Source organism: Juglans microcarpa x Juglans regia, chromosome 4D (assembly GCF_004785595.1).
Source record: "Juglans microcarpa x Juglans regia isolate MS1-56 chromosome 4D, Jm3101_v1.0, whole genome shotgun sequence".
NCBI classification, from domain to species: Eukaryota; Viridiplantae; Streptophyta; class Magnoliopsida; order Fagales; family Juglandaceae; genus Juglans; species Juglans microcarpa x Juglans regia.
Genome location: NC_054600.1, coordinates 17,663,608 through 17,681,906, shown reverse-complemented (window position 1 = coordinate 17,681,906; position 18,299 = coordinate 17,663,608). Strand labels below are relative to the sequence as shown.

The following is an 18,299-nucleotide window of genomic DNA, read 5'->3' as shown; positions in this document are numbered from 1 at the left end:
TTAGACCTTTGGGTATTTTATATATTGTTTATTTACTTGATGGTAGTTAATTTTCTTACTTATTTAAGGTTCCATGAAATAGACATTACAATTATTATGGATTGATTTTGAGAATTTATGATTTAAATACAAGGATGAACTCCAGAATTTTGGTTTTGGGTCTTTTCAATTTTCAACTCATATTGCATTAATTATTTTCAAATCTAGCTTAGTTCTTAGTTTTGTTTTGTTAATCTTTTAGTTCCATTGCATATTAGGTTAATTAGGATTTAATTAATTTCAGTCTTATTAATTAATTTTCTGATTAATTGAGATTGTTTAATTAGCTTATTTGGTTCATTGATTGTTAATTTCAATTTGTTAGTCTCTTATATTTCATTTCAACACTTAAAAAAATCTAAAAATATGAATCTAGTTCATAACTTGTGCCCTTTTTATTCTCATTACACTCTTCCATTCATTACACATACCACAACTTTTAGCTTCTCTTTGTGAATATTTTCACAATTTTAAACGAGTTTGATTTTAAGCAACTTTCCCTAAGGAGACAATCTAGGAATTTATTCCTAATTATTACACGACATCCTCTTACACTTGAGACAACCTTCATGCTGCTCATTTTTTAGTGAGTCGCTGTGACCCAATACATCATTTGTCACAATTGTTGTGACCTCTTGATTTTTTGTGCCATAATTACTGTGAACACACGTGAAATAAAAGATGGCTCCATCGGCGTTAGTCTTTGGCGCGCTCTGGTGACCAGCTAGTTACCATTCCCAACCTGTTGTCTGTATTTCGTCAACCCAAGGAATTTCACACCTACTTAGACACTCCAGCATAAACAAAAGAGTTTCACTAGGATATTACCCCATCCTAGCACTTAGGATTTTGATAGACATGAACTGACTTGACATGACTATTCTTGAGATACACAAATAGACATGAACAAACTTGACATAACTATTCCTGAAATACACAAACTGTACCCGAAATGAAACGTGACATGAATAGGAATGGATAGGAAGTCCTGACGTAGCGTAACATTACATGAATGTAGTTTGACAAACATGACGTACTTGACAGAAAATATTTTGTAACAAGACATAAAATGTAACAGACAATATTTCGTAACATTGCATAATAATATAACAAACAATATTTCATAATATAGCATAACATGTAACAGTGAATATTACATGACATGACATACATGTAACAGATGGCATATGTAACGTGATATACTTGTATCAGATTGCACTACATGTCAAAATATATTATGTAACATATAAGTATTTCGAAATAGTATACATCATGTGTAATATATAAATATGTAATGACATGGCATAGCATGACATTTATGATAATATACAAAAATAACTGTAGTTTCTATAGCCATCACACATACACAATAAACTGATAGAAAGTTAAGAGCTAACTTATAGTGATCGTAGCTTTCTCGTGTTACGAGAATAAAGCACAAAACACGAGAAACTGTAAGTAGATATTCTAAAAGTTAGAAATTTAATCACTAACAATTAGAAACAAGGAAAAAAACTAACTTAGAGAAAAATTTTCATTTTACCCTCTACACATTGGAAAATGTATTTATCCCTAATTTAAGGATTTTGCATCCTAACTCCAAAAATACCAAAATTTACATTGCTCATGTAATTTTTTTCCTAAACTCAAATATCAACTCAAAAAAATTTTGAACTAAACATAACCATGAAAACTCCATACGAGCCGAAACATGCATGGCTTTTTCCCTTTATTTTTGTTGCACTTCTTCCAATTTCAAAACTCATGATCAAACCAAACTTTTACAACAAAGATCTTCATATCCTAAGTTTAATGTGATACCCTATATTTTAATGTATTTTAATTGAAGGAGTATTTAAATTAATTCAAATATTTGTTCTCTTGTTTTAAATTTACTGAATTTCTCGTTGTTTTATTTTTATGATTTTTAAGTTATGAAATTTATTTTGGTATGCTTTCTTAATATTAATTATTGTTTTGCATTTAAATTGCTCTTTAATTTAAATTAGTTTGTTTGTGGGCTTTAAAATTATTGTGTTGTTGAATTTTTATTATTATTTTATTTTAGCTAGTCACTGCATTTAAATTATTTTATTCAACTTGCTGCTTTGAAATTATTTTCATTGGATCAAATTTGTGATCCAAGTTGTGAGGATTGGACCTCATTTCTTTCCCTCACTTTTTCTTTTTCTCTTATTTTTCTTGTTCCTTCTTTCTTTCTCTCCTTTCCTTCCTCTGCTTCCCTCCTCCCACGCCCGAGCCACCCCTCCCATCTCCCCATCCGTTTTTCGTTAGCCCTCCAGTGCATCGCCGCATGTTGTCCGTGAGCGATACCGTCCCTCCCAACTTCTTCCCCTTCAGCCAGCGACCTTCGCCCTCCATTTTCAACTCCTTTCTCGCCGCTGTTAGCCTCCACGCGTGGCTCCAACCCGCAGCCATCTTTCATTCTAGTGCCGTCGTGCCATCTCCGTGGCCACAATCTTTCCACCACACCACCGTCGATGTAACAGCTTGCTAGAAATTCACTGGTGAAATTTCTATTGATTTTAGGAATCTCGTTAAAACTCCAAAAGTTTTTACGAATCGACCAATCACACAAGTTTTAGTCTATCAATATAGTCAGTGTTATCACTCATTATAGTGCTAGAAATATGAGTTTAATTATTTGAGATAGTTAGAAGTGTCAGAATGTATTTTGGTCTATGCCATTAGACTCGGTTGATTATTTAGGATTTTATAGCACAATAGTCTATCTTCATAATTTTGGACGAAACACTTGTTCGAAATTGTGAAATTATTTTTAGGAGTACTTCGAGGTTAAATTTTGATAAATTATTTTCACTATAAGTTAATATGAATATTTAGAATTTTTCATTATTAAGTTTATTATGCATTTTTTGGAGTGAATAGTAACCTCGATAAGCGTACCTAGTGCAGTGTTTTCAAAATCACAATGTGGAATATCCAAATTAGGTTAGAGAAATTTTATTTAGACACTTAGTAAGATTTTAGCCATACATAGTGAATAGTATTAGACACTTGTCACCACGAGGAACTATTAGATAGATTTGTGAAGGAAATCAAGGTGTCAGATCATGCCACCTAAGCAAAACTTTTTCTTTGATTTTAGTTTCTGTGGATATTTTATTAGTCTCATACAATGCTTATTGGTCGGTCAAAAGTATTTTTAACCATGGAAATGTCATTCTGGGCATGAAACTAGAGAGTAAGTTATGTTTTGAAATATTTGACCAAGCTAATGGACATATCTTGGTCCGAAATTTTATGGAGTACTGCTAGCATGTGTTTATGAATATTCATTAAGGTTTTGTTGCATGAATAAAACTCTTGATGATAAATTTCCATAGATGAAAACTAGAAGTGGAAAAACAGTTTTTGTTTTGAAAAAGTTTGAATATTTTGTAGTTTAATCATACACCAGACGCTTTGATATTTTTATGTGATGATCCTAAGCCTCTTACATACATGTTAGAATTTTATTTTGAAGATATTTAGTAATAGTTTTATAGATATGATTTTTCTATGCAAGAGAATTTCGATTAGACCTAAGATTTGATTTTTTGGGTTAGATCCATGTTTTATTGCATTTTAGCCATGTAATTTTAAGTTTGATGGTTGGATATTCTCTATGACACATTTTTAAATCATGTGATGTTTAAGTCTGAAGATCACATGTCTTTAAGCCATTGGTCAAGAGATTGATCAAAGTTAGTTGAGAGAAAAGTTACTATTTTTGGACTAAGTGTAAAACCAAAAACTCCAAGTGTTGTTTTATGATTTTTGGTGACTTTTGTTTGATGATTTAAAGCATGGTTGATCTTAGGATGATGTTATGAATATGTTAGAAGTAAGATTTGATTTTTTAGAATTCTTAGAGATGTTTTTATTAAGGTCAAAACTTGTGATTTAAGGGTTTACTTTTTGTTAAAAAGTTTGGGTCTTCTTACAAAAAGTTTGGTGCTAATGATTAGCATTTTCTTAATGGATATTTTAAGTGTGTTTTTAAATTTTGGATAAGAAGATCTTTGTTACAAAATTTTGTTTTAATAATGGATTTTGAAGATGGAAGAAATTGCAACCAAAATAATGATAAATGGCCTATGAATGTTTCGCCATGGTGAGTTTTCCATAGTTGTGAATGGTTTTAAATTTTTCTGAGTTGATATTTAAGTCTAGAATAAAATTTACATGAGGAATGTAAATTTTAGTAGTTTTTGGAGTTAGGATGTGAAATCCTAAAGTTAGGGGTAAAATTGTCATTTTCTCATATATAGAGGGGAAAATGGTAATTTTATTCTAAGTTGTCTCTTTTCATATTTTTTATTTTTAGTACTTAAATTTCTAACTTTTAGAATACCCTCTTACAGTTCCTTGTGTTTTGCGCTTTATCCTCGTAGAACTAGACAACCGAGATAAGTTAGCTCTTAACTTACTATCAATTTATTATATATATGTGATGGGTAAGGGAACTATAGTTTATGTTCATATGTTGTTATATATGTCATTTCATCACATGTTTATCTATTACACGAATTATTTTGTCATGAAAATCTTATATGTTACACAATATATTCTATCTCATGTTACTATCTGTTGCAACTATGTCACATTATGTATGCCATCTGTTACATGTGTGTCATGTCACGTAATATTTATTGTCACATGTTACGAAATATTATCTATTACATGGTATGCCATGTTACGAAATATTGTCCATTACATGTATGCCATGTTATGAAATGTTGTCTATCGCATTTATGTCTCAAAGTATGTCATGTTTGTCGTCTTACGTTCATGTCACGTTATGCGACATTAGGACTTATGTCTTTTATGTCATATTACATTACAAAATGTCATGTATGCTAGTTAAGTTACTCATGTCAATCATGACCCTAAGTGTCAGGATGGGGTAATATCATAGTGGAACTCCTTTGTTCACGCTGGAGCGTCTAAATAGATATGAAATTTCCTACGTTGATGAAGTACAGTCAACAGGTTGCAAATAGGGCCTAACTAGCTGGTCATCAGAGCCACACTTTAGGTTACGTGTGTCCACAGCAAGTGTGGCACAAACAATTCATGGGGCCACAACAACTATGGAGCATACACTACGTGAGATACAACGATTGTGACACATAGAATACGTAGGGTCACAACAACTATGGAGTACATATTAACGCACTCATAGCTGATATAGATACATGTGTTGTGATGTGGTAATCAGTAGGGACACATGGCTCAAGAGGACTCGTGTAGCACCCTTATGGCCACTTTTATTAATTAAGTCTATTGAATAAGATTCCAAGTTCATGTATTTCACATTCAAGTCATGTTTCACGTTATGTTATGTTCAAGTTCACGTTCATGTTATGTATGTTCATGTTCATGCTATGTTTCAAGTCCATATCATGTTTCAAGTTCACATTCATGTCAGGTTATGTTCATGTTCATGTTATGTCATGTTTACGTTCACGTTATGTTATGTTATGCTGAGGTTCATGTTATGTTCAAATGCTCAAATTATGTATGTTCACGTTCATACTATGTTTCAAGTCCATGTTAAGTTTTAAGTTCACGTTCATGCTATGTTGCTAGTCCATGTTATGTTTTAAGTTCACGTACATGTCATGTCACGTCAAGCTAAGTTTCAGTTTTAGTGTCCATGTTATGTTTTAAGTTCACATACATGTCATGTCACGTTAAGCTAAATTTCAGTTTTAGTTCAAGTTATGTCATTTATGTCATGCTATATGTCAAGTTATGTTATGCTTAGTTACGATTTTGATTATACATTCATGCTTTTACTGCAATCATGCATCATTAACTTGTGTGGAAGTTTTCTGTTAACTTGCTGAGATTTGTAATCAAATCTCACCATGGTAGTCCCAACTATGTGTTAGGATCAAAGCAGGAAATAGACACTGGTAAACTGAAGGAGGTTGACTAGACGTCATTGATGCAACACGGAGCTTGCAGCCTCCACAGTTAGGTCTTTGATAGTATTCCAGCATTGTTAGTCGAGTTATGCGAGTTACTCAATGAACTAGCCCAATAGTGTACTTTGGCAATGTAACTATGGAGTCAGGTCTCCGTTATTTTGAGATTACAATCTTCTGAGATAGTACTGTAATCGTGGATGTTTATTTCGTTAAGTATGCATGGGTTATGTTTTAACTATTTAGGATATTATAAGTTTGGTGCTTAGTATTGCTAAAAAAAAAAAAAATTATCTGCTACAAATATTGCATAATGCTAGATGCATGTTAGGAACATTCCATCTTATATGTCATGAATAAGGGCAGGTAACCTTGTGTTGCATGTCCCGATACTTCAGATGCATGTCCGATCCCAAATGGAATCTGGGGGCATCATAGTCGACCCTTCAACTACCTAACCCACCCTTCCTCAGCTCCAATCTACCACCCTTGAAGCCCCTCCATCCCCATTTCCGATTTGGGTGTTTTGGCTTTCAGCCACCGCCCATGCCGCCACCCACGGCCAACCACCTCCACCACCAGTAGCTTCAGGAACACCCATAAGCCCTTCGCTAGCCATCCCATGTCTTCGTTTGTCCTCGTTGAAAAGTTAGATTTTTGAGACCCACAACCCTTGTCCATTTTGTATTGTTGCGTTGTTGTGTCGCCACTTCTAACACCTTCTTGATCCTCTAAAAATTATATTGTAGCGCTGTAAGTATATTTCCAAAGAACTTTTGAGATCTAATTATATTTTTGCGCTAACCAGTATTTATTGTAAATTAGTTGGTTGTGCCAGACTGAGTCCGAGGAATAAGGGGGGTCGGTTGGATTGGAGGATGGAGTTGTTTGTATGATTAGATTATGTTGGGATCTGTTGGCTGTGAACATTTGTGTCGTGTCATTTATCATTGCATAATTGCACGGTCATTCATGTTTGTAAATGAAAACTGGATTTTCGAATAATTTCATGCATGTTCACGTGTTTAATTGGAAACTGGGTTTTCATGTGAGAAATGATTTTTGGGTGCATGTGTATCACAACCCCAAGCTGAGATGGGGTATTATCTCGATGGACCTCCTCTAGTCACTCTGGAGCGGAATATACTAAGTGCATCCTTGAATTGTCTCTGGGCGACAACAGGATCGAACGTGATGGTAATGCTCTTGTGCTGACTCCGTGGCCTCTCTTGCTGCGAGGGTTAGAGGATGCTTGGCCATGAATGCGTTGGGTGCGGAACTGGGCATCGCTTGTTACGAAGTCACTCGCACAGTCGTTGCACTTGGTGTGACGAAGGGAGCCAAGGTGTGCGGATGGTCCCTAGGAGAGATCATGGTGCATACGGTTAAATTGGATATTTAGGCCATTTTCTAAGAAAATGATGGGCTTTGATGAAAAGGATTTTATGTAGACCATTTTCTAAGAAAATGATGGATTATTTATTTTTGTCATTTTTTAGGAAAATGGCGGGAAATGTTTTAATGGAATGTTTTGGGTCAAAATGGAATTTTGGCATGCATCAGGCATGGAGGGTGGTGAGGTAGACTTCCCTCTCACATCGAGGCACTATTTGGGTGCTGCCAAGGGTAGAAGATGGCCTGTCAGTGGGATAGGAAACTTCCTCAAGAATCTTTGCGACAGTGGCCAAATTCGTGGGCCTTAACCAAGTGGGCTTCAATTGAAGGTTTAAAGGGGATTTGGGATATTATCAAGCCCAAATCCATTTTCTTGGTCTAATCAAATTCCAATATTTATAAGGTTGGATAATGATTGCATAACAAGAATTTGATGAATTAATAGCACGTGAAAGTGATTTAATCAAGTGATTAAATACAATACTAGAAATCGAATCAAAAAGGGTTTGGAGGCCAATTTTAGGGTTCGGGAAAACCGTTTAGGGTTTCAGTTTCAACCAAGCTTTTAGGGTTTTAAATGGATTCCAAAGGTTTAGGGTTTTACTAGTGTTGAAACCCTCTTTGGTTCGGCACAATTTGGTTGATCAGATGGAAAGTAGGGTTTTGCTTAGATGGCATGATCTCATACCTTGATTTCGTTCACAAATCTATCTAATGGTTCCTCACGTTACCAAGTCTCTAATGCTACTCACCAAGTGTGGCTAAGATCTTTCCAAGTGTCCAAATAAAACTTCTCTAACCTAATTTGGATATTCCACACTATGATTTTGAAAACACTGCACTGGATGCTATTATTGAGGTTACTATTCACTCCGAGAAAGTGAAAAATAAACTTTGCACTGTAAAAACCTAAATATTCATAGAAACCTAACTGTGCAATTTGTTTATTGAATTTCAATCCTGAAGTGCCTCAAAATAACCAAGATGCATTTTCAAACAAATGTATAGTCCGAAAACTAAAAATGGGATTATTGAACCGTAAAATCCTAAATAATCAATTGAGTCTAATGGCGTAGACCATCTCTCAAACTGGTACTTTTAAATACGTCTAATAAATAAAATCGTACTTTTGGCACTATAGTGAGTGATAGCTCTGACTATGATGACAAACTAATACCTAAGCGATTGATCGAATCGTGAAAATTTACGGTATTTTCACAAGATTCCTAAAGCCTATAGAAACTCCTCCATTGAGTTTCTAGCGGGCTGTTACATCATTTACATTTGGCCTATTTTCTAGTGTCCTCTAAGAAAAGTTTAAAACTTTATATCTCCCAAGTTGGGCCTAAGACTTTTTAACATCTTATCATTAGCGCATCGCATCCTTAGTGAATTAGGACCCTAAAGTCTTATGTCCATCAAACAGGACCTAAAGTCTTATTTCTCTCAAGTAGGGCCTAAGGTCTTTGTGTTTATCTTTAGCCCATCTCATCATAGCAAACTTGGACCCCTATTAAACCACTCTTGGGCCTTCTCTAATTTCATCCAACATTTAACCAAATTGCTTAGCCCATCAACATGCCATGTGTCATTCTTCCATTGGCCTCTTGGCATCTTACCTCCAAAATTAATAAAGTACTAAAATCTTCTAAAACTACTAACTAAATTGATAATGTAAGCTCCTTTGCCAACTCAAACTCCAAAAATCTCATCTCTTCAAAAAATTACAACTTATACTTGCTAGGATCATAGGTGCTAAAGCCAAGTCCTAAGGAGATTTTTAGGTGGGGTGTTACAAACGGGTTTCAAATAGATTATTTTTAAAGAATGCCGGAGCAAAGTCATTTATGGCACCTAATGCTGGTGGGTGCATACGTTATGATGTTATGTTATAATGAAATGTTATGTTACCAATGCATTAAGAATGATTCTGCAGATAACATAGTTTCAACATCAGTTGTACTACAGTCACCAACAGATACTCACAGTTTATAATGGGGAGCCGTGATGATACCATACGTTATGTTATTGTTAATGATGGCTCTAATAATTTTGAAAAGTTATGATTTTGAAAAGATAAAGTGAAAAATGTTCTCTGTAAGAAAATCTGTATTTTCATTTTTCTGAAAAATGTTGAGGAATCTCAATGGAAGATAAATATGGAGATCTTATGTGCATATCATGTTTATCATTAATCATGCATAACTTATCTCTGTGCAAGTTGGTTGTTTAAATTACTGAAATTTTCAAGTAAATCTCACCCTTGTAGACCCACTACCATTCCCCTAGAATGGTAGAAGTTGTGTCAGGACTGGTAGAGGACAAACAATATGGACCTTGGATACAGATAGTTGAGAGAGGCCAGATCTTGAGCAAATGTTGTATTTAATCTTAATGTTTATAGCATTGACTATACATACTATAGAGCGTATGAGAGAGTTGATCTAACTATAGAACTTGGAATTAGTATTTGTATTAAGGAAATTTTATCCTTATGTTTGAACCTATGCCTTATGATGTGAGGCAATCTATTTGTGGTTATTAAAATATTTCAGATGTTTTCATTTTGGCATAAAATCTTTATAAGTCACCCTATTTTTCGTTATAATTATTGCATACTAGGATACATTGCATATTAACTGTCATGAACAGGAATATGTAACCATGTGTTGCATGTCCCGACACTCTAAGTCTCTATTACATCCCAAGTGGTGTCCTGGGGGCGTCACAATTTGTGTTTGCAAGAAACTTTTAATGAACTATGTTCGAATGGTAAAACCTGTTGGTGGTGTTGATGTTGCTATTTTGGGAGTCTCTGGGTTGTTCAAGGGGGATAAAGAAATATATAAGGAGGCTATTCGAGTTGACGTTGGCTGTTTGGGGTTTATATGTTGGTTGTTAAGTTGACGTTGGTTGTTTTGGATTTATATGTTAGCTATTTGAGTTGATGTGAGCTGTTGGGTTGATGTTGGCTGTGGGATTGATATGTGAGACTAGTTGGGTTGATATGTGTGGCTGTTTGTATTGAACATGTTGGGATGGTGGGCCGTGTATTTTTTGTTTGACATGTCAAGAGTAAGTGAGGGCTAGTTGAGTGTTTTATATGTCACCTTGTGGGTTTACGAATTTAATTGGTTACGGGTTCGTACCGCTCTATTGTTAGGATGGGTGGTACTTTTGTTAGTTAAGTTTATATGTTGGTGTGGATTATTAATGTATGAATAAATATTTTTGGTTATTGTGACTCAACTAATACACGGTCTCAAAATGTAGAGAATACAATACGAGAGTCAGGTAAGCGAGACTCCTATACTAGATTTTGCATAAATAAAAATGGATTGAGGTTGATTTATAAAAAAATATGCATGTTTGGTTATGGAAAGAAACTTCAAACAACCTCAATTATTTGATTTGCAACACTCACGAATCTGTATAAAAAAAAAGAGAAAAGTTTTTTCTGTCATGACTGGTGTAAACATGAGCAAATTTTTAGCATTTTGTTTTTGAACTGTGCAAAAAGAGTGAGTATGAAATCTAAAAATTTGTTCATGGTTATGTGAAGATGCTCTGAATTTGTTTTGATTAAGGGAAATTATTTGAATCTACTCAGTACTTTGTTATGATATGATATAGCATCCGAAAACCTTTGGCATGACATTCTGATTCTTTTCTAGTTCTGATCCGATATTTTTGATTCTGTTATTATGTTGGTACCAACATTTTCTATTTTTGAGTGCACCCACTTTGAAAACAAAGTGGTTTTTTTATGTGGTCTTTCCTTTGTGCACACTCGGGGTTCCGAGAATGATAAGTGGAAGATTCACTTCTATTTTTGTCCAGTTTGACCACTAGGGATTGCACAACCCTACTACGGGAGTTAAAAATAGTCTCTGTTCTGATGTAATGATTATGTTCTGATATGAAGATGTTCAGTATTCCTTTGCCAAAAGATATTTGTATATAAATACTTCTGAAACTGTTGCTCTGATATTATAATGACATGTTTTGTTCTACATTCTAAAACTAAAAATATTTTGTTCGGCGTTCTGTACTTTGTAAATGTTTCATGTTTACATACTAATATATATTTTCTGCTTACTGTGTTGTTGATAATTCATCCCTTATCTCCACAATATTTTCAGACGATGTGGATGTTTTAGCTGAGGATCAAAAATAAAAAGTTGTGGCAAGATTGTTGAGTGTAAGGGATAAGTACTAAGATTACTAGAGACTATTATTCAGTAGATTTGATTTATTCTATTGGTTTGGTTTATTGAGATGTTACACTTTTTTTAATACTTTGAAGACTTGTGGATTTATTTGTTGGATTATGTCATTGTTGACCTTGTAGAGGGATTAATATGTAATATTTGATGGAAAGATGAATTTATGTTTATCGAGTCTTTGGAAATAGATGAAGTTATGTTTATGGAGTCTTAGAAAATTATATTTGTAAATATGGGAGATAATTTTTTAAGCGGCAGGAAGAAACTTACTAACCCTCTGGGAATGGAGTGTTACCGTAAGAGGAACTGCTAACATATATAATACTATTTTAACATCATGAAAAGCTATAATTGATACAACAATGACACTGGTAAATAAAAAGATACCATCAAGAGGAGAATCCTAATTCTTTTTAAGGTCCTATTTTTCCCTCGAGATTTTCTCCTCTCTCTCTCATTATTTTTTCATGCATATATATTATATATATATATATATATATATATATATTGTATCTGTAACAAAGTATATAGATAGATAGATATATAGCTCACACATTCAAACCATAAGCATATACGCACACTTCTGTAGCCTAGTTTCTTGTTTAATACATGTTCAAAGATAGAGGGTTTTTCGTTCATCTTCTTCTTCCACCTGAGCCACTTTCTCTCTGGCAATTGAAATAGATTGCAGCCACGGGTAATCCAAGGTTGTAAAGCTCAGCGAAGTCCCTGGTGTTGAAATTCTGGCGCCATCCAGGTGCATAGACTGTCTGCCTACCCAATTGGCGAAACAAGACGAAAGCAAATCGATGAATCCCCACTGTCGGTCGTGGGCTTTCATAGCACACAACTTCTTGTCCTGCAATCATTTCCACTCGGCCATGAAAAAGATGTTACTCAAAGTAATTATTATCACAGTTGAATAGTTATTATTAGTTAATGATCATGATGATTATATGGGTGCCATGAATAACCATGGAGAAAATGCTGAGATCTAGCAAAACAACTTGGCCTTGACACACAGCCTTGGAAGCTAGTGTGAGCTATATGTAGTGACAATTTCTTTAGTGTTGCTAATCTCGCCATACCGTTCATATTTTGCTGTTATATCCTCAAATTAAGTATTAATTTGAAAGCCCTTTTTGTTGAAGAATCTGTTTTGCCACAAGGGAAAGAGTATGCTTTTTTGTTGTCGACAAAGGCTTGGTCAGAGCCTGTTTGTCAATGAATAATGATATACATACAACACATTATACAATACATTGCACAACAATATTATAAAATGAGGATTTTTTTTTTTGTAAAATTATGTTACTTTTATAAAATGTTTTACAAAAATACCTCTCATTTAAAACGTAGTTGTATAAAGTGTTGTAAAAAATATTATGCGTAAATCATTTTCCTATGCGAAAAGTGGAGAGCAGACACACCCTGATAGATGATTTGGAGTCTTGATTAATATGTATAAAATGGAGATGACCTAATATTATTCTTGTCGAAAAACTTGCAGTTAATGAATTGCACCCATTAAAGGGAAGTGCCATTGTTATTTAGTCAAGAACATGTGTAGAAACTACTCACCAAAGTTTGCCCCTGTAGTTGCTGGAATATCAGTTACCAACCTAACAACACCAAAGACAGAAGACCAGTTAATTAATTCAAATAATGGTACAAGGTAATATTAGAAAGCCTAGCCCATTGCCGAGGGAGAGAGAGATAATAGAAAAATGAGTAATGCTACTCATCATTTTATGATGTGACATTAGATGATTGGAGATTATTTATTATATTTTACTTCTGAATCTATCATATTTGAATGTTGGATTACCATTGTCAAGGGAGACTATTTATTATGATTAGAGACAATTTATAATATTTTACTTGTGAACAAATTAACACAAAGCCCATTATTTGAATGTTGAGATGAGTAGACACATCGGCTGAAATAATTGACATCCATGATACCATTTTGTTTCTCAAAATTCCTTATTGCATAATAGCACTCCATACAGTCATCAAATTAGGATATACGAAAGATAAAAAGAGAAGAATAAATACCGGTGAGAATGATTAAATGATGGTCGGATATAAACCAAGTTGATTTTTTGAGATGGAAATGGCTCCACTTTTGTTCATATAAACAGGATGCATATTTGCACTGAAGGTATGAGTGTTTTGTTTTCGCTTTTTCTCTTTTTGTGCTTTATTAACAATTAATGATAATTTCAACGGATGTAATTTCATGATCATGCACTATAATCTATATTAATGGGTGCAATGTTTCTATCAAATAAAATGAAGACGTCATTTGAGGAGGATAATGAAGAAAAAGGAAAAGCTCCGAAAGATAAAAGGCACAGAAACCCAAAAAGAAGTGAAAAAGAAAAGAAAACGAAAGGTAGAATTGTAGTCGTTAACACATGAGTACATGTAGGGTCCCATTGTTTATCCTAGAAACCTTGTAAATCCAAAGAAACTTTACGAGTACTGCTCAGACATACAGTATTGTATCTATCTATCTATCAATCAATCAAAACGAGAGAAACCGATTTGTCAATTTCACTGAAAAGAATAAAATAACAACCCCAGGCCAGCCTTGTCTGTTGCTAAACAGTGGCCGCCGTAGATACCTATACGATGTCATTTCTCTATCCTCAGAGAAAACCTGTCCATCAATCAAAATGCGACACATTAATTTAAAAAATTACCATGAATCTTTATATTCACAATCTATCTCAATTCATCTCACGACTATTTATTACTATTCATCAATTTTAATTCATAAATCTCATTAGTTACTAATTGCAACTCATCTCCTTATTATTCATAATACATCTCAACTGATCTCAACTCATTTTTAAATCTAAACGACACCTTAAACAGCTCATCTAATTCTCTTTTATTCCCTCTTCTTCATATTGAAACCCAAAACTCCACGACACCCACTCCATCCCAACCCAAACGCGACGACACCCACTCCATCCCAACTCAGATTCGACAGCACTCCACTCATTTTTGACAATAAAGAACTGGCACAACTGGGTAAAGAATTAAAATTAGGTAATTTTAGATAGTTTTGACATCGCTTCTTAATATGAGCATAACTCTCTCATCTGAGCTTAGATTGAGATGATTGAAGATGCTATGGAACACCAAGTAAAAGCTCTACACTTTGATATTTTGAGTTTTGAGAGATACTGGCTACAACAAGGTCAAATTGGATTTGAAGTTGTTGCACCTACACTAATGACATTTTAGAACATTCCTTAGCATGCAATTCTTCAAAAATTAATGTCTGACATTTTTATAAACAGTTTGGGTCCTCAATTTATATTTACATTTTCTAACACATTATTTTGATAAGTAATATGAAGGGGTGAAACAAGAGAAATTTCTGAGAAAAAATAAAGAAAAAGTGTTGGTATAGTGCTGGAACGGGGGAGCGGAAGGTGGAGGAAAAGGAAGGAGAAATAATCAGCTATTTTTCTTCTATTGTAAACAACCTCCATAATCTTATTTGTCACATTATGATTAGTGGGGTGTTTTTCCACCAACAACAACTAGGCTGATCCAAAGCGTTTAATCTCTTTTCCTTGTCTTGATCCCCATGCAACCCCATATATCAGTTTGTCAGAGATAAGCTTTTCAGTTGTGTCTACCTCTTATATATACTGCTTATATTTGAGAGTAGTATAGACTAACAGAATTTAAAGTCCAAATACCAAAACTAATCATGATTTGCGTTTTTATCTCTTACGTACTTGCAGAGAAAGACATTAACGTATTGCTCAGTGAACAGATGATAAATAGTGTGTATGAGACATTAACGTACTTGCAGACAGAGAGAGAGAGAGAGAGAGAGAGAGAGAGACAGGCTGCTCACCAATGCAAGTATTCCCTTAGGTTGGGATCGCTAGGACTAGGTGCATCAGGATCCACCATAACCTGAAGTACGTGGGCGTGATCATCATATATAACTCAGATACACAAATTAAGAACCTATGATCTAGAGAAAGAGGCACAACAAGAGAAGGGGAAAAAAAAAAAAAGTTGGTATTTTTCTTTTCTTTTTCTGTAATAAGAAAAAAGGGTCAATGGTATTTACCAGAGTGTAGAAAGTCCTGAGGTCATCACCGCCTACATCAACCCTAGGTGGGCTGACAACATGAGAAGGCTTGAGCTCACAGCCATTGTTAACCTCTCTATTGTTATAAGTGACCCTCAGAGCAATGGACTTCTCAAAGGGGTCCAAAACATCGCCTATAACACGTCCAACAACTAGAGGGTCTCTATCCCTTTGCATGATTGGAAAAATTCAATCCTCCATCTACAGCACTAAAAGTTGAAAACTTATATTCAAGCAGTCTTTGTTTGCTGATCAACTTCAAGGGGGATTATGGGTATTTATATATTAATGTTCAGAGGTATCTACCATTCACTTTTGTACCACTGATCCATAGATTCTAGCTATTGCTTTTGCTTTATGCTTTTTCTATTATTCCTACTGGTAGTACTTCATAACAGATATTGCGAGCCAATAGAAATCAAAATAGCGAAACCTCTTCCCCTGTCCAAAGTGGACCCTAAGTTTTATCATCGGTCGATCAATTGATTCCCTACTGTTCATCGTATGCCATATGGACTTGATCTAGATCTTTAGATTTTTTTAAACAAAAAATGAAAAACTTGAAGGAAAATAAAGTTCAAACTAGCTCTATGCCTTATAACGTGTGAGGCAACTGGCCTGCACAAAATCATGCGTTGCATCGCTTCGGATATACAGGGGCTTAGAGTGCTTGCGCTGGACACATTAAATTTATTTTTAAATTTTGATAAAAAGTACATATTTTTTTATATCTAAAACTTCCTTATCCATAATTTTATATTAGATTAGCTATTCAATTCATCAAAATAATAATATAATATTATTTTTTAATAATAATATTTTTATTTTTTTTTCATATTTTATAATTACACTAATCATATGTTAATTAATAATTTAATTTGATTATTACATTATTATTACAAGATGATTGGAGATTAAATGTGAATAAAAAAGACTATTGAAGATTGAAAGTAAATAAAAAATATATTTGATGAGTGAACAGTAGTCCTTCAAATTTGAAGAAACACATGATCTATTTACTGTAACTTAAAGTTTCACAATTATCTCTTTGGGTAATCCAATGTAGCTCTCTTTTGATGAAATTCATCATATCTATATGGAAAATCTAAATGTAAACGATTCTATGTACTAATACGCGCACCCATTCAATAGATTGGTCAGAAAGTAAATTTTATTGAAAACAGTGCTAATTTGAATTTAGAATAAGAAGGCAACAACATTAATACGCAGATTGATACGCAAACTTACTTGTACATAGCAAAATTCATTTTATATTTGGCTAAGTTTTTTATGAAGCCAATGTCAATACTCTAATTAAATTCATTTAGGTTACGGATAATCAATAAATAGTAATGAATAGTAATAAAAAAATAGTAAATAATTTATTAACAGTAGATTAAAATTTATCACTTACAACACTAGATTTTCATTTTCGCTATATTCCTAACATTTTAATGTATAGTTGGAAGTTTGAACTCGGCATATTGTGATAAATATTGCTGATCGAAGTTGGAATAACTTCACGGGCAGGTTTACCTTCAACAACATTAAAAATTGACCTGGGCATGCATAGTGAATAATTCAAGGTTTGTGTACGTGGGATTTTTGTAATATAGCTAGCCGACGTCAGCTTTTGTCATAGGCCAGATGTTAAAAGGAGACATTTGCCAGTGCTATTCACACACGCCATACCTAATATTATCCCAATCACAACATTTATGATGGCTACGTTTCAACATTGAGTTGAGTTGTATCATGAATTCAATTGTTAATAATAGTATTTTATGGTTCACATTAACAAAAGTTTAACTTTCTTTAAATTGAAATGAATTTAATTTTTTAAGTTAAAATATATAAAATAGATTGGGATGAATTTAAATTTTTTATAAAAATTTTAAAAAATAATATATTTTATTAATAATTAATTTGAAATAAATTAAATTTAACAATCAAACACAACTTAAATAGTCTTGAGATAATTAGTCAGTAAAACGTGTCGACATATGACACTACGAACATCCTAAATTAGAATAAAAACAAAGGTAGGACGCAAGTGATCATCACGTCTCAATCCTAGCACTCGACTCAGGATATGTCTGAGCAGCGCATCCCATGGGTGTGGCCACCATCGGCCACCTCTTGGATAGTGCACCCTGTCTAGCCAACCACGAGGTGGTCCACCTACCCACTGGGAAGGCTCAAGGGTGACCGCAACAGGCCATTGTGGGCTGGCCCAATGGTGGCCAACCCATTCATCTACCTTTTTATGTTACGTTTTTTTGTTTTTTATATTACTTTAATGGAAGAAATGAAAATTCGTATGAGTCCAAAAGTTTTTAGAGAGATTTTTTTGAATGTTTTGCAGTAATTTGGAATGTAGTCGGCATAAAACTTTGAGAATTGAAGTGAAAATCACTCACCGGCCCCTTGTGTTGCCATGCAATCAAGATTTTCTTCCTTGCTGGTCTTCTACAATGACGTTTACAATGCATCTACAAATTTTTATGTATATTTATTAGTTATATTGCTATAGACAAACTATCATATTGGGCTTGT

General features: G+C 33.9%; 1 protein-coding gene across 1 annotated transcript; it reads right to left on the bottom strand.

Moving 5' to 3' along the window:
* Nucleotides 1–11,932: 11,932 nt before the first annotated feature.
* On the bottom strand, nt 11,933–16,025 carry LOC121261593 (protein HEADING DATE 3A-like). Its single transcript, XM_041164034.1, has 4 exons — nt 15,723–16,025; nt 15,501–15,562; nt 13,199–13,239; nt 11,933–12,476 (listed from the first exon to the last, which is right to left on the bottom strand). Exons 1-4 carry the CDS (start codon nt 15,918–15,920, stop codon nt 12,253–12,255), a joined length of 525 nt encoding a protein of 174 aa, XP_041019968.1. The 5' UTR covers nt 15,921–16,025; the 3' UTR covers nt 11,933–12,252.
* Nucleotides 16,026–18,299: the final 2,274 nt, after the last annotated feature.